The sequence below is a fragment of the Colius striatus genome, chromosome 22, assembly GCF_028858725.1.
Source record: "Colius striatus isolate bColStr4 chromosome 22, bColStr4.1.hap1, whole genome shotgun sequence".
NCBI classification, from domain to species: domain Eukaryota; kingdom Metazoa; phylum Chordata; class Aves; order Coliiformes; family Coliidae; genus Colius; species Colius striatus.
In genome coordinates this window covers 3044753-3066914 of record NC_084780.1, presented here as the reverse complement: position 1 = coordinate 3066914, position 22162 = coordinate 3044753, and the positions used below count along the sequence as shown (strand labels likewise).

At 44.3% G+C, this 22162-nt stretch overlaps 1 protein-coding gene across 1 annotated transcript in view; it reads right to left on the bottom strand.

Annotated features, from left to right (window-relative positions):
- Nucleotides 1-22162, bottom strand: part of ILRUN (inflammation and lipid regulator with UBA-like and NBR1-like domains) — a 33853-nt gene that overhangs the window by 4179 nt on the left and 7512 nt on the right. The window contains exons 2-4 of the mRNA XM_062013334.1: nt 15312-15466; nt 11585-11782; nt 8382-8710 (exon numbers count right to left, since the gene is read on the bottom strand). Of these exons, the coding sequence (XP_061869318.1) occupies nt 8382-8710; nt 11585-11782; nt 15312-15466 (682 nt within the window). The remainder of the gene's footprint in view (nt 1-8381; nt 8711-11584; nt 11783-15311; nt 15467-22162) is intronic.

Genomic DNA, 22162 nt, shown 5'->3' with positions numbered 1-22162 from the left:
ACAGCCCTAAAATGCAGGTTTGGGTGCTTGTAGCTGCTTTCCCCAGGGATGTCAGATGCTACCCACTTACCTCTTTCAGGTGGTACTTAGGCCTGGATATAGAGAGGTGTTGCAGGCCACTAAGTAGCTTGTGTTTTCTACACCAGAGCAAAACCACCCTATAGATGCTACACCTGTGGAGCCAAGTAACTGCAGTTACACAAAGCTGTTCTAAAGATTACAGCAAGCAGTTAAGCAAGAGGCTGTAACTGGTAGAGCCTGAAAGAAATCCCAGGCTTGGAAGCCCACATTCCCACAAGTGCCACCTTGTGCTCTCTAAAGGTAGCAATATACATTTCTCCTCCAGTGACCCACAACCTTCAACCAAAACAATCAAATGCTTACTACAGAATCCATTTCCCCTCCTTTACATCCTGAAGCAAGTCACCTAAATGTCAGAGCTAATAACAGGCCTGAAGTGAACAGGAACTGCCTTCTGCAGTGTCTATTGCTCAGCTATCCAGGGTTTCATCAGGAAGCAAGAGGAAGCGACCAACAGTGAGGGAAGAGATCTCCCAAGTCACAGGAGTTTGTCATAATGATGAAGGTTCAAACCACACCCAAAATCCTCCTGGAAGATCCAGACACATACTCAGGTCAGAAGTGAGGGAGAAAAAGCTCGTTATGTTTCTTTGTCCAAGGTGGCAGAGCATGATGCAAACGACTTTAACCCAGCCCAGCCTCTCTCCAGCATGCTGGTGAGACAACCCAATCAGCACAAAGCCATTCTCAGTCTGCAAAGTGAAGCTTTGACTTCAGTTTTCACCTTTTTGCCTGTAACAGGTGAAATCTCAAAGGAAACATGGTTTCCTGCATGTTGTCCTACAACCCTTAACAACCTTGCTGGGTGAGGCACAGACACGAAGCAATGAGTGTTTAACATGATTCATACAAAGAGCTCCATCAGCTTCGGCACAGTTGCCAAAGCCCAACTTCAAGAGCTCTGTTGTGTATTGATGTTATAAAGCAAGTGCTATGAAAAGCCTCTGATCTCTCTGTACCTGTGAGAAAAAGTTAGTTCTTTAGGCTATATCAAGTGGCAAAACATAAGACAATGGTAAAATGAAGAATCTCTCAAAATACAACCAAGAGAGGAAGATTAACAGCCAATGGAACAGCACAGCTCTGAAGTGCATGGGAAGTATGGAGGGCTGGAAATGGGAAATGGCTGTTTGCAGAGAGAAATACCTGCAAGGAATGGAAAAGCAAACACACTTCTACCCTACAGGAATATGCTGCACTCCCAGCCTTTAGAGCAAGCTTTTAAAAACATAACATCAGCAGGTTCCAGCACAACAGCTCACTTCAGAAAGGAGATGCTCCTGCCAAAAGAGACAGATATTCAACAGTTCTGAGAAACAGTCACTGAAACAGGAGGAAAGGGAAGAGCAGAAGAGAAATGTTACAATAGTATGAATAGGTGCACAAAACAGCCCCAAAGGACACGGGAATGAAACAGTGTTATAAGCGAGGTCCTAAGCAGTCTCACCTCAAAGGAGCTAAGCTCTTGCACCAACAGCATTTGCTGCTGCTGACACAGCTGGACAGACACATTTGCTAGAGTTTGCTTCACCTTTTAGTTACCTTGCACATAAGGCTTTGTTTGCAGATACTGACTGGCAACACCCACAACCTCACCAGAGAGGTTTAACACCAACTGCTCCCTCTGCAAAGGGCACAGTGGGGCTGGCCCAGGGCTGATGATGGATTTGGGTTTGTGTCACAGGCAACAACCTTGTTGATTTAATTGTGTGTGTGCCATAAGCTGAGCCATCTGCATCACTCCATGACAAGAGAGTTTTAACACAGTTAATCAGTGCACAGCCCAGCTGAAGACAGAGAAGAGAACAGTTCATCAGCCCTTTTGTATGCAGAGAGAGACTGTAAGAGGCCATTAACCTTGTTTGCAGGGAAACCCTCTGGATCTTCACACACAGTTTTCTGTAGCATCTAATTTAAAGCTGCTCAATATGCTAATCATGTGTTAATTAAACCCAGAATTTAGCTCACCTTCAGAGTGTCAGGTTACAAAGTACATTGAGCTTTGTACCACTTGTTACAGGGCACTCAACAGTCTGACAGCCCTGGATGGGCATCTCTTGTGAGCAATTCCCCAAACAGTCCCAGAGGCAGTGACCAAGTTTAGCTTCTCCTGCTGCCTAAAACCTTTGCTTCTGAGATCACCCCTCTCTGTTGCCTTTCACTTACCCAGGAGATCTGTTAGTGTACATGAGAACTTAGAAAATTAAAACACATTTGCCTCTTCTCTAAGATCAAGGGTAGACTTGGTTTAACATCAGCCCCTGAGTAAGCTCTCACTCCCCTCTGTGAAAGGAGAATACATTCACTCTTCTTGCTCAGTAAGCTGCAAGCCCTCTGCAGAGCAATTGCTTCTCTTGACATTTATTCAATGTGCACAGTGCAACAGTGTCTTGATACCTGAAGAGTTCAGCTACTGCTACAGTGCAAGAACCAAACTCCACTACATGGCATCTTCCAAGAACAATTATCCCTTGTGTGCAACATTTCACATCATAACCAGGCAAAAAGAATTCTGCATCCAACTGGAGCTTTCACAAGTGATTTCAGCTGAAGAATTATTCAAGCTGCTTTCTGTGAGTCCCCTTCCATTCTCCAAGTGAGATCACTGTCTTTAAGGAAAGCTCAGCTGCAGCTCTGCAAATTTACTTTGAGTTCTTCCAGTATCTTCCCCAGGAGCAATTGCTAACTTGCTATTCATACAGATAAAGATGTCAGAACAGGGGACCACGGGTTTTTAATTCCTTAGAAAAGACTTTATATGAAAAATACAGGTATAAGTTATCACTTGACTTCTGTATCTGGCAGGGAATGGAGATGTTTTGGAAAGTTAAAGGCCTCTGTAAATCCTGAGCTCATTAAATGAAGGCACCTGGGCTAGAAATAAAACCGTGACGTTAATCTTTCATAAACCATCACAACACAGGCTTTCAAATAGCTATCTTTATTTCACCTTTGTGACTGAGTCAAGATCCAGAAAAGGTACACTTCAAGAGAGACAAGGCGTTTCTGATGCACAGCTGCAAAGCAATACAGGAATCTCCCAGTGCACACTGCCAGGAGCATCAGACAACGCGACAAGTCCCCGTTTCCTCGTCACCTCCCGGGCCACTCCTACCCAGTGCTTCTCTCGACTAACTTACGTCAACTGAACACAAACAGAAGAACAAAGTATTGAGCACTTGGTTTTTTTCAGTCATTCCATGCATGCTGTGCAAACATGGTGTGGCAGTTAAGACCACCAGGAAGTTCAGAACCTTCTCACAGGGCAGCCACTCGTAGGGCTGGTTTAGATGCACGGAGCTGATGAAGTACACGAGGGCTCAGGTACAGGATTAAGTTACCATGCAATGACTTAGCTCTTGGAACTTAATCAATGGTGTGCTTTTAGTCTGCAGAGATCAAGAGACAGGGAAACTCTGTTGGCCCTGCAATGGAGCAAAGTGAAGCTAAAAATCAGACTACTTCATGTTTCCCACAGTCCAAAAGCACACAGACTGTTGGTTTTCATGGATGAGCTAACATGCAGCATCCAAACACATTAGTCTTTCACCAGGTAAGCAAACCAGCTCATGCAACATCAGTTTAGCCTGCAGATGCTGTGCAGCAGTGTAGCTGTCAGAGTAGCTGTGGCAGTCGAGTCCAACACTCTCCCACTTTGTTCTAAATGAATTTAACCAGGTGGTAAACAGCCCAGCTGGAAGCCCAGACACCCAGGTGGAAGGAGCTTCCCTTCTACATGGAACTGAAGATTTCTGGGGCATCTTCCTTATCTACAAACATAGTTCAGTACCCACATAGCACTCTCTGCCTAAAGTTTAGAGGTGCTCCAAAAGATGCAAATTGGAGTGGCCTGGTTTGGGAGAAGCACACATCTAGAAGAAGCAGCAACTTTTAAACTCAGAGAATGGAAGCCAGTTAAAAGGCTCCAAGGACAGAGAGAGGTTTTGTTTACTCTCATGTACAGAAAGCTGTCAAGCAGCGTGGATCAGAGTTCAGTTCCACACAGAATGAAGTAAGATGTGGAGTAAAAATACAGCAGGTAAAAAGGTGTCAAGATTTTCATTCTGTAAACTCCAAAAATGCTTCTGTTTCATTGGGCTTTGAAGGGCAGCAGGAGTAATGAACAGATCAATACCAGACAAGCTGTAGAACACCCTTTGCTACGGTGTTGACTATGCAGACTGCTCTCTACAGGCAAATCTTTGCAGAATCAGAACTTCTACAGGCAGTTTTCTGCATTGCACAGAAAGCAGCAACTCCTCAATTCATCTGGGCAACAGATTTAATATAGATATATTTGATAGACATAGGTGACAAGTACAATCTAAGTGTCAGTATATGGCTATCCACTTCAGATCTTTAGACATTTCAACCTGTACATTTCCTTCCTCAGTTAAGAAACTGAACCCCAGTTCCCCAGGCACTGTAAAACTGCATCTTGAGCTTTTAATGTAAAAGACTGTCACAAGAGAGCAGCAGTGACCTCGACAGTGTTGCTATGAGACAAGAGCGAGTAAATAGAGGGAAGCTGTATTAGCCTCATCTCTCTTGAGACTACAGAGAGAAAGCAATTGCCAAAGAGGAGAATAAAATACCCATGGATGGGTATATCTGGACTCTAATACAGCTCATCCCTATCCAGAGATAAGCATCCTATTCTGCACTTAAGCACATCTTTAAGTCGAAGAACATGCAAAAACTCCACTGGGAACAGATAGAACAACAACATGCTTAATGCAATGCCCTGAACACAGACCCTGATCTACAGCCTTCCAGCAGTTCATTGGATCAGGTGAGCAGAGAGGACCCAGGGAAGGTGTACACTACAGCAAGAATAAAGATCACACTCAGGTTGTTTCAACCACAGCACACATTTCACCTTACCTGCTTACAGGGAATTCAGTGTCTTGTTTGGTTTGTTTTTTTCCCCTAGGGAGATGTTTCACTGAGCAAGGCATCCCAACCATGCACTCTGTGCTGCTGGGTAAAATGCATTTTGAATGTCTCCACATGTGAAACATTGACATACTTGTCTCACCCAGCAGCAGATGGCACACATCACCAAGAGCCTGACTCCAATGGGGAATTTTAGAGGACAAGTCACACCTGCTCAGCTGCACCAGAGGGAGAACTAACACAGACAAGGTCTGGCAACCTCCAGTGTGTTTTACAGCTGCAGATGCCAGAAACTGCTAGTTTATCTCAAAGACTTCATGGTCTCATGCAACAGCATGACTGGGGTTCTCCATGATCTCTCGGCAAAGCCTCCACAGTGATTTAAGAAATATTTAAGGGCTTATATTACTTCTAAATACATGACATAAGCCATTCTGAACACCTTAACTAGACCATCCCCATCCCCTTTGCTGTATCTCACCAAATGGTATGTCAAACATAACTCAGGATTCACTCCATTCTTTGGGTATGTGAAAGCAGGCATAAATATTAGAGGTTCTTCCCAAGATGAATAAAATCCAGGACTCCTAATGTGCAACTTCACAACCAACCCACAGTACTCTTTTGTTGGCTCCTAGAACTTGAAATAAAGCCTTTCACATCAATATTCAACCTCAAGACAAGGGCTCCAAAGGTAGCTTCCCTTCCCCCTCTCAAGCAGCAGAGTATGGGTCAAGGCCCTGGAAAAGTAGAAGGGCCAGAAGAAGAAGATGGGCTTTTCCTAACAGGTACTGGAACACTGTCTGCTGATCAGGTGGTTTAATACTTCCAATATCACTTAAAATAAGCCCTTTGCTGCTTAAGGAGTGTCCCCAGCTGGGGATACCCACTTACACATTACCTCTTTAAGCAAAAAGAGGTATCTTCTGTTGCAGACTGGAGGAAGAAGGCATGCAGCAGTGCCAGACCAAACCCAGAGAGGCTGAGCACCTTCACCTGACAATTTTAAATGAGACCAAGTATCTGGCATATCAAATCTTCTCAAACTTGTTCACTACAGAAACACTGTTGTATCAGTGAGAGTCAAGTCTGTGTCAGAATGCCTCCTGCTCTGAACAGGAAGAGCAAAGCTGGAACAGGCCTCTGATCTTCACATCTACATTAATGGCTTTTCCTTTGGAGGCTGTTAACTTGTTTTATTGTGTCATAAACTGTAGCAGAGAAAAAAAATCCTGGAAAAAGAATAAATCAATGAACTTTCATATACCCCCATCTCCACAAAGGACCATAAAGTGATCCCTTCTGAAGCAAGCAAGAAACACAACTTCTGCTTTTACCTCAGATAATCCACCTCAATTTCACCCCAAAATAGTCTGTAAATACAAGAAGAAAGAAAGAAACAAAAAGAAAACAATGGGAGAAAGGGCACCCACCCTACATCTGAGGTTAGATTATAATGGCTCAGATCTTGTAAGAGTACTGACTGTGAACTTTGGGTTACAGCTAAAAAAGCTTGCTTACATTTGGTGAAAATTCTCCCTTTTACCTTTTCCTCAGTATAGCTAACCTTTGCTATGTCCTCTGCCCCTCCAATAAGTATCAGTTTCTTACACCTATGTTCTTAGAAGAGACAAAGCATCTACTCCTTGGCCAGGAGTGTCTGCTGTTACTCTTGACCTCGTGGTGCCCACGCCACTTTCCTCTCACTAGGAAGGGTAAGGATACACACCACAGGGAGAGACCTGGTGAAAACTGAAGGGCAGGTTACTGCCAAAACCCCACACTCAGAATTCCTGCCCAGGAACTTTCTCAGAAGTGCATATATTAGCAGTTGCACATCTATCCACCCGCAAGTGCAAATCAACTGCCCAGCTCTGCACACGACAAATGAGGGGGAAAAAAAGCTACCTCCAGCCTAAACCTGCAAGTTCCAAAAGTGGAATTGGGTTTTCCCACCTAAATGGAACCTAGTATTTTAGCTATGAAAGGCTTATGTGTGTCCACAATCTCACAAGAGCTGCATTTCATAACAGATGTTTATTTATTCATCAATGGATACACAGAGCTGTCACCAGTCTTTGCTGGGAGCCATCCAACAGCCAGCTGCAGAGCAGCACCTCACCTCAAACACCTGAGATATAAAGTTTATGCAGAGAAGCTATATCAGGATACAGACAGCCTCTCCTGTCCCTCCAGGGAACACCACTATCCACCAAGCAACCACTGAAGGGCAGAGACTTCCAGTCACTGCTCACTCAGGTGGTGTTTCAACTGAGAGGTGAAAGGCTTTATTTTTTTTCCCCATCACTTCCCAAGCCACCAGTTTCACTTTCAGTGAGGGAGAAATCTTGAAGCAGGAGCCAATATAGCTTACAGCAATCGATGTTTGGGGTGCAGAACACAAGAGAGGGTGATTGGTAGTCTGTCAGACAGTTAATCCCACGCATGCCATCAGTAGAAAAAATAATGCATAGCCCTGGTGCAAAGTAGGTCACTAAGATATGATCCACTGGCAGAGGACAGGCAGTTCATCCAGTTAGGAACTAAAGTGCTGTAGGTGAACTAACATTAGGGCTTTATTAAGTCATTCAGCAACCAAGTGTTATTGTCCTACACAGCCTGCTTAAAGTACAGTAAAGCATTTTTTTTTAAAGGATTTTAAAAATCAAACTAGTTTGACATACGACAGTACACACCTACACACACTGGCTGCATTAACAGGTGGATTTGGAATTGTAAATAATCCTGCAGGGCATTTGTCACACACAAGCAAATAAAAACAGTCAAAATATCACTCAGACTCATAGAGCATCCACCAAGCAAGCTTTTGAGAGAGGTTTCAGAGTCGAGAGAATTGAAGAGTCACCTACGATTATGAACAAGACAAGGACACAGACAGGAAGAGTCCTTTGAGTGACTGTTCCTGACAGGCAGCTTCTGGGATCAAAATGTTGAGCTCTGTAGTTTCCCCACCATCAGCTAAAAAGAAGTTCTCTGGTTCATCTCAGGTTTGGGGGGCATGGTTACTTTTTCTCTTTTGAGAATGGTGCAAAACTTGGGAGCACATCTAGAGAGATATTTTGACTTATTTGCACACGCAACTGGAGCAGGCTCCATCCACTAAATAGTTACAGCACCCAGACAAGATTATATAAACTTTAAGAAGGAACTTGAAGCAAAAAACAAAACAAAAAAGAAGGTGGATTTGGTAGAGTCTATCAGAGGCAAAAAAATAGTTTAATATAACATGAGGAGTTGGCAGAGTCAGACAGTCAAATTGAAAACCTTCCTTAGCAGGTCTGGCAGAAGCAGAAGGGAAGGGCTTTTGCACTTGTAACGAAGAGCTATTACATACATCACAGTCTCATCACCTACCCATTCTCCTGTTCTCCCAGGGCACCTACCTTACTGTATGTCACTACCGACAAGTTGTTCGAGTGACTGTTGGGGGAGAGATTTACAGAGTTTTGTGACAGTCCATTCTGATCTTGTTCGATTTGGTCAGGAGCAGGCCCCCATGTGTTTTTGCTGATTGTGCCTAGCTCGGAACCCCCAGGGTCTTTTATGTTGTTTTCATCTGGTTGCCTGTTCTTCTGTGGAGAGGCGAATGGGTTAAAGTTTCCTTCTACCTTGCGATGGGGTTGCGTGTTGAACTCTGTTTCAAAGGACGACAGCTGCTGTGTTACACCTAGAAGTCCTCCAACTTCCACGCTGAGGATCACCCAGATGACATCTGTGGAAAAAGAGACTCAGTTTGTCACTAGATGGGAGTTTAGGAAGAGGGCAGAAGGAGAAAAACAAAACATGAACTCCATCCTTTACAACAGTAAGAGAAGCGACTGACTGTTTAAAATACATCTTCATGAAGCACCAGAAGTACTGTTAAACAACAGTTTAGTGTCCACTCTTTCAAGAAGATCACAGAATGGCAGGGGTTGGAAGGGACCTTCAGAGATCATCTAAGTCCAACCCCCCTGCAGAAGCAGCTTCACCTAGATCAGGTTGCATAGGAACACGTCCAGGCGGGTCTCAGCTAAGTTTTACTCCCACTGAACTTGCAAGAACCAACTAAAGACATAAAAACCAAACTGACATGAGAATTTGAAGCACCATGCTTCACACTATCAATAGGATGCACTGAAATAAGGGAAGCTGAAATGACTTTATCTAAGGCTATGCAGCAAGACTGAAATGAGAGCCAGGAGATATCACTATCAATCTCCTACTCTGATGGTGAAGAAAAGGCAATGGGTTTGTTTAGCTTTGAAAGGCTTGACTATTAAAACAACAAAGGGCTGGGAAATATCTCCATCCTAGTTCCAAAACACTCACAGTTGGTGGATAAGATACCCAGGCTTGGCAGACTATTGTACCAATTCACAAACTACTGGTTAGAATAGGAAACATGTTTACAGTTCTTACCTAACTGTGTGCTTGTCTCTTGTACACAGGTAAGATTGTTATTTTACTTACCACTCCATTTACACTTCTTGCAAACATTATGGCCTATTTACATAAATGCACTTCTTGGTATGTATCCAAATTCAGCTTTATTGCCCTTTTTTGCCCCCCACCTCTCCATTAAACTGCTCTGGGTTTTGTTTTGCTACAGAGAGGGAGAGTTAAGAACAGCAGCAATACCTTATCTCACCTCAGCAGATCTCCTCACAGCACCTCATGCCACATGCATGAGGCTTCCAGCTTTTCTGCAGCCAAATGTTAAGCTACAAGAAGCTGTCGGGTGCTGCCACCGGGGCCTGGGGAGCACACAGCAGGTACTGCTGCTGCTAGGTGTTACCACCGCTGCCAAGCAGCACCCCCTCACTGGCGCTCCCCCGGATTCTCAGGACCAGGCTCTTCAGTCTGCACGTTACGACGGTGGGGACCAGACCCCAAGGAGACCCCGACCTGCCGCAGGGTCCCCAGCGCCGTCCCGAAGCGCCGGCAGCGGCACCGCGGCGCCCCCTGCTGGCCAGACCCTGCGGCGCACGGAGCCAGCACAGCCGCCAGCGGCCCCGCACGGACACACAGCTCCGCAGCCGAGGGGTGTGAACCTGCGGAGCTCATCCCCTGCCCAAGCAGCTCCCACCTACATCAGGTCACACAGGAACGTTCCAGGGGGGTCTTGAAGAGCTCCAAGAAGGAGCCTCCACACCCTCCCTGGGCAGCCTGGGCCAGGGCTCCCTCACTCCAACACTGAAGCAGTTTTGCCTTATGTTTCAATGGAACTGTTTGTGTTGCAGCTTCATCCCATCACCCCTTGTCCTGTTGCTCGCTACAACACAAACAAGTGCTGCCCCAACCTCCTGACATCCACCACTGAGATGTTTGTAACTATTGCTGAGCTCCCCCCTCAGTCTCTTCTCCAGGCTGAACAGCCCCAGGTCCCACAGCCTTTCCTCACAAGGAAGATGCTCCATCCCCTCAGCATCTTGGTGGCCCTGCACTGGCCTCTCTCCAGCAGTTCCCTGTCCCTCTGCAGCTGGGGAGCCCACAACTGGCCCAGGACTCCAGATGAGGCCTCAGCAGCTATGGCAGAGCAGAGGGGGAGCAGAACCTCCCTGGCCCTGCTGCCCACACTCTCTTGCTGCCCCCAGGCTGCCATTGGCCTTGCCCACGAGGCCACGTTGCTGCTCATGGGCAGTTTATTCTCAGCCAGCACTGCCAGGTCTCTCTCCTGGAGCTGCTCTCCAGCAGGTCACCCCCAGCCTGGTCTGGTGCAAGGGGTTGCTTTCTTGCAATAATCTGCAATTTGAAGTCATTTAGTAAGACCTCCATCTGCCAGCAGCAGGGAAATCCTCAGCATCATACACACACAGGCCTGTGGCAGTAACACCAGCTGAACAGGCCTTTCAACCTGCATGGAGGAACTGATTGATGCCTGTTCTTCAGGGACACGTTTCATCCACTTTTGACACCAGAGTCATATGTTCTACTGACAATTCCATCCTTCTCAACAAAGTGTTATTTTTGACTCCCAAGTGCTAACATCTCTCATTCAAGCCCCTGTATAACTCGAGATACTTCCAACTGCCAAAACAGACACAAAGATGTTCTCAGTGCCAACTAAAGCTGGCTAAAAATGACTGAAAGATTCCAAAATGAGTGAAGATGTTGGTGGCTCCAGCTGAGGCATCAGGCAAAATATCAAGAGAGGTTTTGAAACACAGAAAAATAGTTCACACCAGACGCACCAAGTGACTGTATTAAAACATGGGCCTGAACTTCTCAGATAAGGTTATCACCTCTTCCATAGAGTCAACGTTTGTACATAGTTTACAATGTTCAGTGGTGAAAAACTAGGAAAGAATCCTGCCAAGGACTAAATAGGAGCCTCTGGGAGAACTGTGCAAGTCCCTTTGTGTTTTCAGAGCTTTTTGTAAACTGCAATTTGTTCCAGTGTTTAGAAAACAGTTCTGAGCTGATGACAAAGCAGCTCACTTGAGGTTCTCTCCAGTCTGTTTTCTATATTTAGGCTCAGGGTTGGCAGACCTCTCCTTTCACCCCTGTTATCAGGAGAGTGTCTGCAAGGGCCCAGCAGTGTCCATTTTGTCTGCACTGGGAATAACACAGAGGAACCTGAAGTGCTGGGAAAGGGATCACTCACCTCCATAAAAGAGTCCTGTGGCAGTGCACATTCGCCACTGTCCCTGATACATTCCTGCTGTGCTGGGGCTGCACATCTGAACGCTGACATCTGCAATCTCCTGGGGCTCCAGGGACCTGACCATCACCATGTTTACGTGGCCAAACTGGTCTCCCCCGACGTACTTCAGACAAACCCCTGGGGGCCATGCCTCTGACCCTGGCAGTAAACAGAGGAAAGAATTACCAACAGTGCACCAGGAAAAGCTTTATGTCTGCTTGGCTAAGACTTGATGAAAAATGTTTATTAAAAGAGCTGTGCAATTGTTGAACAGTCAAAGGAATACCAAGATACACACAACAGGCAGCAATGGATGGTGAAGAAGAATTCTGTTTTCAGACAAGGCTTAACTGGTCTGTTCTGAGACCAGCAGGACAACTTCTATTCCTGTTTGAATAATCTCTAGGTTTTCTTTACATAGAAAAATCCTCAAAGTCACAGCATAAAAGCTGCAAAAGCATTAACAATCAACATAACTGACATGCACACATATCCCACCAATGCTTGACACAAAGATGAGGTCAGACCCAGGTGGGGCTGCTCTTCCCCTGCTCATGTCTTTTCTGCTTCTCCACATGTAAATTCTGAGCCTTGCAACATCAAAATACATGTTATTAATGCAAAGTGATAGAAACATTGTCTTTCTGGGCTTCATTCTTCTTTTAATCCTGCTAGCAGTTCCAGGAGGAACTAAGAGTCTGGACTGCAATTGAAGAGCTAATACTCTTTTCTAAATGGATGTATCCCCCTTCTTGCACCAGCCCTTCTCTCAGCCTTGTGCAAAGGTAGAAAGGATTGTGAATATAAGATTGTGAAGATCAGTGGGACTGACAGTGTGACCTGGCAATCTGCAGAGATACAGAAAACACTTAGCACATGCAAGCACAGATCATCTCTGCCAAAGATAACAAGTACTGGGGCAGGCAAAAAGAAAAGTGCTTCTGAGATTTGTGAGGTCAGTTTAGCAGAAATTTCTTTTGCTTCACCCCCAGAAACGTGACACAACTAAACCAATGACTTTGGGAATAGCTTCTGCTTGGAAACAGCTAAGGAAAGCCTGAACCACCAAGAAGCCTGGAAGCACACGAGGTGTAGGCTGAAATGAGAATGGTGGATTCTCATCTGACCTTAGGCTACCTCAGTGAGTAACCTTCACAACAGCTTGCCTGCTAATTTAATCCCTGTGGATACTTCAGTGAAGACATGGCAAGGACCAGTTTTCCAGTCAAGTCCTTGTTGGTGGAATTCACAATCTATCAGGGAAAGCGTGATGTTCACAGCGGGGGATATATCACTACAGTTGGAAACATTGCTGAGATAGGGAGGCCTCTGAAAGAGGAGCTGAGTGACTAGCTGACCTCAGACTATGGTGTGTGGGAGTTGAACACCAAGTCTCATCTGAAAAGGCTGGCAGCCCAGCAACGTGGTTTAGTTTAAATAATGTATGTGATTTTTATCGGTTTTAATGGCTTCAGGCTCGCAAGGTGCCTAGAATGCTGCAACTGATAAGCCCCATAAAATGAAATGATGATTATGTCATTCTATTTCAGTACACTCATCTCTCTGGAGATAAATTGTAGTAACTGTCCTGCAGGGCCAGTAGCAGCTGGGAGGAGAGTGGGAAGAGGAAATAAGTCCGTTAAATCCTGCTGCTCTTTCAGCAATGGTTCTATTATACAAACTGGTCTTTTGGCAGACAAACCAAGCACTGTCCTGGAAGGTATCAGAACAAGGTATTAGTTTTTAATAACACATATGAAAACCTGACTGAACCCAGCTCACTGCTTGCAGGCTTAAAACTGACAATGTCTCAGAGCTCCGCTTGTCATACTCGTTAGACACTAAATGCTTTAGTGACACATGCCTCAGGTATTTCATGTTCTAGAACTAAGTCATTTAATCAAGGGCTCCAGTAGAGCTGTTAAAAACCTTGGCTTTGCTTCAGTTATCTATTTAACAAGCAGATATTATCTGGAAACACTGTAGCCTTTTGACATTACACCTTAATTAAGCCATGATATGGTTTTAAGATGCTATGGTCCTCCTTAGACTGCACAGTCATAACACAGAATGTGAAGCTGTATTTAACTCAAACATGCCTCAACAGTATGGTTTTAACAAGATCTGGCCTCCAGCTCCACTGTTGGAATACAGATGTACATTTTAAGCAGTCAGGCTTTAACCCACACAGAAGCCAAAACAAATGTTGGCCTTGCCAGGAACCTCTAAGTCAAGATTAACTCCCTTTCCTCATTTTAGAAGGCCCTTGGATTTCAGAAGGTCAAACGTTCCAAGAACAATGAGGCTGAATTTGCATGCAAGAAAGAGTACCTCAGAAGGAGGAGAGGAAGGAGTCTGAAAGGAGCAAGCTAGGGGTGTAGTCATTACATATGCAAATTAAGACAGTAATAGTGGAGAAACAAGACCTGTCAAACTTAGTACATTTGTAAGTCCTGTATTTGAGACACTTGTAAGGAAAAATGCCAGTCAATTTTTCACATTACTGGAGTTTAAGCAAGCTGGTACAATGGCAAGGTGACACACAAGTCAGAGGCAGAAAAAATGACATAATTAAGTCCTTTCCCTAGAACACAGTCTCTATCAATTAGTGATCTTAAACACACACAGCCTCTTCTCACCTCATGTCCTCCTGAACTACTCCTAGATTTTTAGTGTGGTTTTGGTCTGTTACACTTTGATGATCAGCACACCTCTGTACAGCACCCAACCCCTGCAGTCATTTACAAGCAGAAATACTAACACAGCTGAACTTTACTCATGGTGATTCAGGTCGTTAGACCTCGTTGTGCTATCATCATGCTTCATAAAAGTGCAAGCAGGTCAATTAAACTCAGACACACAGCTTAAACATCCACACAGCATCCTGTCATTGCAACACATGAAGACAAGGTATTCCACTTTGCATCCATGGATCTCATTTTTCTCTCTGACTACATCCCAGCAGATGAGAACACTGAGAATGTATTTTGTCTAGTCTCACTTCCTGGATCTCTGTCACTGTTTTGACTTATTTCATACTGGAATGTGGTCTCTCCAGCCTTGCATCCTCTCACAGCATTAAAATGCAATCCTGTCAAAAACTTCCACACTACCCTTGCATCACTACCTCTTCTCAAGAGTTAGATCACAGCATCACTGCCTCCACAGAGAACACACTTTATGCCACGGGCAGCCAAATGACCAAGTGACAGGGACAGTCAGTGAAATGGTGTGATGAAGGGTACTGGCAATATACAGGCTGGTCATGAGCTAAAAGGCTTTGAGATTACTTTCAATCTCTTCATTGACTTAAATGTATTCCATTTCTTTGCATCAAGTGATGAGAAACATGACTAGCTAAGGATTCTTCATCTATTTTTAGATGCAACTGCTTCAATTTAAAAACAAACAACTTGGACTTCAGTTTCTTCTATGTGTAAGTTGAGTGCTGGCATGAAGAACAAGGCTGGTGAACTGAGCTGGGCACCTCACCACAAAATGTTTGTGCCAAAGTGAGAAGGAGAATTCACACACGTTTACAGGCCACCTCCTCCAGTCCCAGAGTAGCTCTGTTCCAATTTAAGTCCACATGAACCTCGTGCCATAAGCCAGCATCTCTTCCATTAGATCCGACATGCCATCACCTAACACACCCTACGTGGGTTCTGCTACGGTCCAAAAGCCTTACCTGTGTTTTGTATCCTCCATGTTTTTGTAAACTGGGTATCAGGAGGGATGGACTCTCCTTCACCTATGGTGACATCTTCAACAAAGGACATGGAGGGTACATTGATATTTGGACTCTCAAAATCATAGTAGGCTCCAATGGCAGCTTGTAGATTCCTAGAAAGCAAAAAAGCAGATTATCACCTAAAGTACAGGCAGCCCAGATCCTTTTCACAGATTTACTTATGTCAGTTAAGCAAAAATATTACCCAGACTATTAGCTGTGCTGTTCATGGCTATTTTTAAAGCTTTCATCTCTCACACACAACTTCTGAGATGAAAGGTCAAAATGCAGCATTCTACTTGCCAAGTACACTATTTTAAACCACTTTCCTACTCTGCTTCTTGTTTTCACTGGAAATCTTGGAACTTGGGAGTCTCAGAGACCTCTCCCCCATTAGCTCTGTATGAAATCTGACAAGAAGAGATACCAAGAGAAGTGCTATGCAGCATGTAAACAAGAGGGCAGTTTCTTTATGTCAGCCCTGTTTCCTGGGCTACTTCCAGGACGACTGAACATCTCAGTTTTATTTTGGCCCAAAAGGAGCACAAGATGAACAAAACACAAGGAACACTCTTCAGGTAATTCTCAGGGTCAAAATGCATCAGTAGCTACAGATAATAAGTCAAGCCTTGCTGGGTTTGAAACACATGGTCGTATATAAGCCATGAGTACTCCAAGACTATTTATTAATCAAAGTGCCTGCTCAGCTCTGGATAGTCACAATTCAAACTTATAAACCATCTGAGTTAAAAGTTCTTTATTGAATAAAGACAAATGACAGTGGAAGCCTGTGATGGATTACAGACATTCAGCCAGCCACAAATGCTATTGATTCCTGAGTCGTGGTGCAGCTGAAACTCGAATGAGAATTCATCTGAAAAGAGGAACAGCCAAACAGGAAGAGGATTCATCAGTCTTAGCTGCTGTTCCACGATATGCTATTAAGTTATTATGTAAGTGCTTGGCAAGTCATGTAATTCCTCTGTTTACACATGTCTGTGAGGTTGTGGCCCTAATTTCCATGTTGTGAGTAGGTGCTGTGAGAATGGAGATGAGTAAAAATCTCACCAAATGCAATGGGCATGACAACTGCTTTTTTTATTCATGACTACAGAAATCTGTGTTGCTTTTTTGAGCATGAAATAAAAACACCCCAAATCTCAAACCTTCAAGAACTAGGAACCACCATGTAAAACAAAGCCAGGGGGCTAATCAGAAGCTGCACTATATGGGTACAGCAGTATACTCGGGGTTTGTATTGTGTCATGTATCTAAACCAAAGCCAGAAAGCCAAGGTAAAAGCAAGAGAAACATTTGCAGCGTGACCCTGAGAAAGAGCAAACATAGGGATTTGTGGAGTGCTTGCCAGCTGGAAAGAGGCTTGAAACAGTGAGCAAAGAAACTGCCTCCTGTTCAATTCCTACAGTGTTCAAGAGGAGAAAAAAAAGTAAGATCAGACATTGTGGATAAAATCAGAACTGCCTGGGATAGTATTGATGCTTTCTCCTCACGGAAAGCACAGGGGACTCAAAGTGTAGTAGCTTGGAGCTTGTGTCAAACATTGGAGCTGGGGTCAAAGGGGGAAACAGCAGCCTCAGGCAGATGAGCTGGTGGGAGAGGACCTCAACAACAGGTGTATCAGTTTGGTAATCCATCACGAATGACAGAAGATAATCACACTGCCTTAACACCAGGAATTACGTCCTGCTAAGTCTCCCAGCCTGCATCAGAAGCCTTAGGAGGCACTGGAGGAATGTTCTGCACCACAAGGCCACAGCAATCGATTGGCAAATTCAGCAAACTGAGCCTTGACCAGACCTTTCACCATCAACATAGAATGGACTTTGATACCGAGGGGAGACAGAAGAGCTGCTGGGTAACATTTCCACAATCACAACAATGACTTTCAGACTAGAAACTATTATCTAGCTTGAGGCATTTTCTACCTAGGAGTGTCAGGGCTATATTTAATACAGCCAGCTCAGTCAAATGCTACAGGAAGGGTGCATGTCACATTAGCCAATAAATAAGAGACAAATGCTCAGTTTTACGTCACCAACTGCCTGTTGCTTATACACTGCACAAGATTTACATAACTCACGACAGGGCCCTGCCAAGAGACTCCTGTTCGCTCAACCAGCTAACACGATGAACCAGAGTTTACATTTCACTGGGATTTCTTCCTGTATCACAACAATCCAAGGCAAAAGGTATTCTAAAAGCTACAACAGACAGCAATACAGATCTTCCTCTTCCTAATCCACTACATAAACACGTTTTCAGCTGTATCACAGCATCTTGCGAGTTACGGTTCTGGGATCAGCAGTAATGATGTTTTATTGACACTGAGAGGGGGAGAAAAAGTTCCAAGGGGAAGATTTCTACTGTAATTCTCTGTCAGACAGGCATGCCCTGTTTTTTTGTTTGCTTGGCTGTAAATATGCTTCAAAAGGTAGTGGGCTATTTGTGCACATAGGCCCTCTGCCAAGCCTCCTCCCCTCCCTGTGTCATGTTTCATTGCTTGCTTTGCCATTGGGAAACAACTCCAGTCCCCTGCAGCATTTAGTTAAAAACTAACTAAAGGAGAACACATGCTGAAAAACAGATCTGCCACCCTTTTGTGATCAGAGATTCACAAACCCACCTTCCTGCTCCCACCCTGGTAGGTGGCAGGTTGGGTTTGGAGTGAGCCCTTCTGTGTCTTCAGACACATCTTGGCCTTCCAGCTAGAAAAAACAGAAGTTTCCAGCAACTAAAGAGAAATAGAAAGTGGCAAGATCCAAAGTCAGGATGACAAAGCAAATCTGAGTTAGGTTCAAGTTCTTTGACACAGGCCACCCTATGAGATAGCCACTGAGAGGCCGTATGGCACCGCTCTGCTGCAATAGATACCCACAGCGCTCCCGTTTTAGTCATGTTCTCTGCTTACACAACCAGCAGAGCCAGCAGCCTATCACTGCTAGCTTTGTTTCCACTCTTCCCAAGAAGACACTGCTTCCCCTCCTTCCCCAAGCCCAAAACCTCCAAGCACCAGTTTAAATGCAGCAGTTTGCTTAGGGCAATGAGTGCCATTTGCAGGTGTGAACTATTAGCAACCTGATTGTTTTTGCAGGTTCTTGAGGCATCCTGCAGCTCTGCCCTTCTACTATCCACACAATAACAGTGGAGTTTACAGGAAAATGCAAGCATTCATGAGAGAGATGGCTTCAAGGTCATACACGGCCCTGACATTTGTCTTTCTGTTATACATATACATTGTTTTTAGGTCTTCACCCTTGTGCCCCAAATGCAACTGCATAGCACTAGCTGCAGATACTTCAGGGACAGCAACACAGAGCTAGGCCTCTGGGAAGAAGGCATTATCATTTAAATGCTTGTGCTAACATATCCATGCCTGCTTTATTTCACTCCTAGGTGTGACCTGCACTACATTACCCCTTTGCTCTCTGCCATGTGAGATTATTAAGTACTATTACAAACCAAAACCAACTTTAAAACCAAGATGAGCATGCCAAATCCAGCCAGTGTAGCTGACACAAGTGATCTCTCCTAGTTATAGGGATGGCCATGCATCTCTTTCTTAACATAGCCCTTCAGGTGTCAGGCCCTCCTTACCTTTCCTAAATCAAGCATTTTTTCCATTTTTAGAGCAGTCCTAGACTGCAACTGTCTGTAGCTCTGCCACACTTACAGAGCAGGTCTGACACGACTTGGGCTCAAACTCCTGAAGAAAAGTTGCCAGCACATGTCACCGCTGTGAGCCCACTAACAATTAGCAAAGTGCTCAATTTTAGTCCTAAGCACACGATTCTGGAAGGAGAGAGGGGAAAGAGCAGCAACAAAAGGTTGTGTCTTCATATTATCAACCAAATCCATTCCAGCTAGCCTGCTCCTTCTCCAAAAACACTCCCAAGTGTCAAGTGCTTTTCCAACAAAATACCTGCAGGACCAGAGAAAGTGGTTCTTTTCAGATCAATTCAAAGCTCTGCTGCTTTGTTTCAAGCCTCTGGAGCTGAATTACAATAGTGAAGTTAAAACCTATCCTGTCAATAACTCTGGAGATGTCCCTTAACAACTCTTAAGTGTTTGCAAAGAGGTGGTTTATCTTGAGACATTCTTTCCCTTCCCAGTTTTTTCCAGACAGCCTTTTGTTATGCTAAACCAATATATCTGGACAGTAATTACTCCCAATTAAGTAGGCCATCAGGCAGTATTTAAGAAAATAAACCCTCTTCCAAATCAATTCACAAACTAGAGGCCTCCTTATACAAGCTGTTGTGCAAACAAAAAGCAATAGACAGGTAATTGGATTGTTTTTAAAATTAATTGAATCAGGTTCTTTTTTTTTAGGAAAATGAAGAAACTGAAGCACTGAGGCTCAGTCCCTGTGGCCTAAGGCAAAGCAGGGCATCTGCACAATACCTAATCCTTCTGTTACCAAAAAAACCCCACTCTTTGAACATATAGAAGCATCTTGGAAGGAAAGCAATACCTTCATCCTACCATATGAAATGAGGGACGTGAGAATATCTGATTTCCAGGACTCTCAAAACAGTTTAGAGGGAAAGGGAATTGCAGGAAGCATCTACAATCCTGCAGCAGTAACCTTCCCACACACCTCTCCCACCAACCACCCTGCATGGCTGACACAAGGAGTGGCATTTTGATTTGATTTTCAATCTAAACGATTTGAACTCAGAAAAAAAAAAATCCTCAAGTCCATGTGATGTCACCCAAGAATTCCACTGCAAAACAACATTTACAGCAGAAAGCAACAGCTTCAGGATAAAACGATGAACTGCAAGTGTTACAGCCATCTGCAAGATTCCCCTGATTAGCAAATTCTTTGATGAAAGATCCAAAGAAGATTAATATTTAAGAATATTAAAATACAAATCACAGCTTAAGCTCAAAATTGAGCCTGCAAATTGTGCCATTGCTAGCCTCTGCCCATTCCCACAGCCACACCACCTATCACCAGCATACAGGTGAAAGTTTCCAGTGATCTGATTCTCCTGAGCTGTCAGAAGAAACAAAGGCTAAACTTGTCCCTGCAACAGTTAGCCTTCAATGTATCATTTCACTCAGGATGTAGCCCTTATGTTATACACAGACAATAAATAGAAGACATTTATTAGGCCAAGTAGAGAGCACTTTGTCAAATGGACTGTCACTGTGCAGAGCAACTGTAATAAAGTTAATGCCAAGTTACATTTCTCTCCCTCTGTGGGGTAACAGAAGAGCCAGGCAAGTGCCCAAGCTGTAATGTACATTCATTTTGTGTCCTCACTCACATACAGTGCAGTATTTTGTCATGAGAAAGGCAGCTGTGGTGTTATTCTCCTGGAAACACGCAATGCAAAAACTGAGCCGCCAGATAAAAATACAATAAAGCCTCAAGAACATCACATGTTAAGCAGAACACCTTGTACTCTTCCTGCAACTGAATTCTCAACCTCTACAGACCTTTCTCTCATTCTCCAAATGCAGTATGTGACCAGGCACCATAACAGCCCATAAGGTGTCTATTGTTAAAACCAGAAAGGAACATGCAAAAGAAACAGTGCAGCAGATGGATAATTTCTCGCTCCTAAATAATGTAAAAATGTATATGGAAGACACTGAAATGAGGCAATAACAAATCCACTTCTCTTGTCTCTGCTAGCTGACTTGGATTTTGTTTGCCCCACCTACAAGGGAACTCCGTTGGTGACACTGTGGGCCAGCACATCAACAGCTATCCTGATACAGCAGATGCCTCACTCAAAAGCCTTTGAGAAGGCTGAAGGGGCTGGAGAGGAGCTGTACTCGTGGCACCACAGGGAAGCACTTTTACCTGTAGTTGTCAATTCAAATGTTTTCAATAGAGAGGACACAAGGCAATTAAGTGGAAAGTCTCAAGATGTTGTGAAGGACTGGAATGTTAATTAGTGAATAGCTTTCTATACACATCACTTTAGAAATTTGTGTATCAGTTACCTTCATTGTTGACCCTCCATTAAACTAAACCAGAGGTTGGGAAACTACCTTAGAATGTGTTAGATGATCCAGAAGGATCATTGAGGGAAGCTTTAAGCTGAACTTACACAGCTGAAGGAAGGGGGGCAAAAAGAACCAGCTAATTCAAAGCTTATGTATTTTCCTCACATGAAGCCACAGGAAAAAAAAACCAACAGAAAACCAAACCACATTTAATTCTCTCAGCTAAAAACAGTCAGCTCCAAATCCAAGGGGGATGTTCCAAGCAGAAGAGAGAAATCTGCATTGACTAGAAGCAATGCGTGCTCTCTGCTGGGACAGCACAAGGGAAGAAAGCAAGAGGCCACAGAAGAGGCAGACATTTGCAGTGCCCCCCAAACCACCAAAGGAAATCACTTTGCCTTCAGCAGACTGTTACACATACACAAACACACCAGCAGTTTAACCATTAGCAGGCCACCTGCACTTGGCTGTACCTTGCCAAACGAGGCAGGACCTCTCAGGAGAGATTCCATGCAATGCTGCTGCTACAAGACAAGTCCCTCCAGCCACCCCCAGCAGCTGAACCCTCCCAAAGCAGGTGGTCAGCAGCTTTAAGCATGTGGTAAAACATCTTGAGAATGTCACAGCAAGAGCTGCTTTCTACTGTCTGCCATTGAAAACAGGCAATGGCTCTTCCCAGTGGAAAGTAATCAAGAGCTGCCAGTACAGCAAAGATTCTGTAACTGTTAAATCTACAGCATAAACTATGTCACCAATCTATAATTGTCTGCGTTAAAGTAAAGGAGGATTAAGCTACAGAAACTGTCTGAGAACAAGTTCAGGCATGT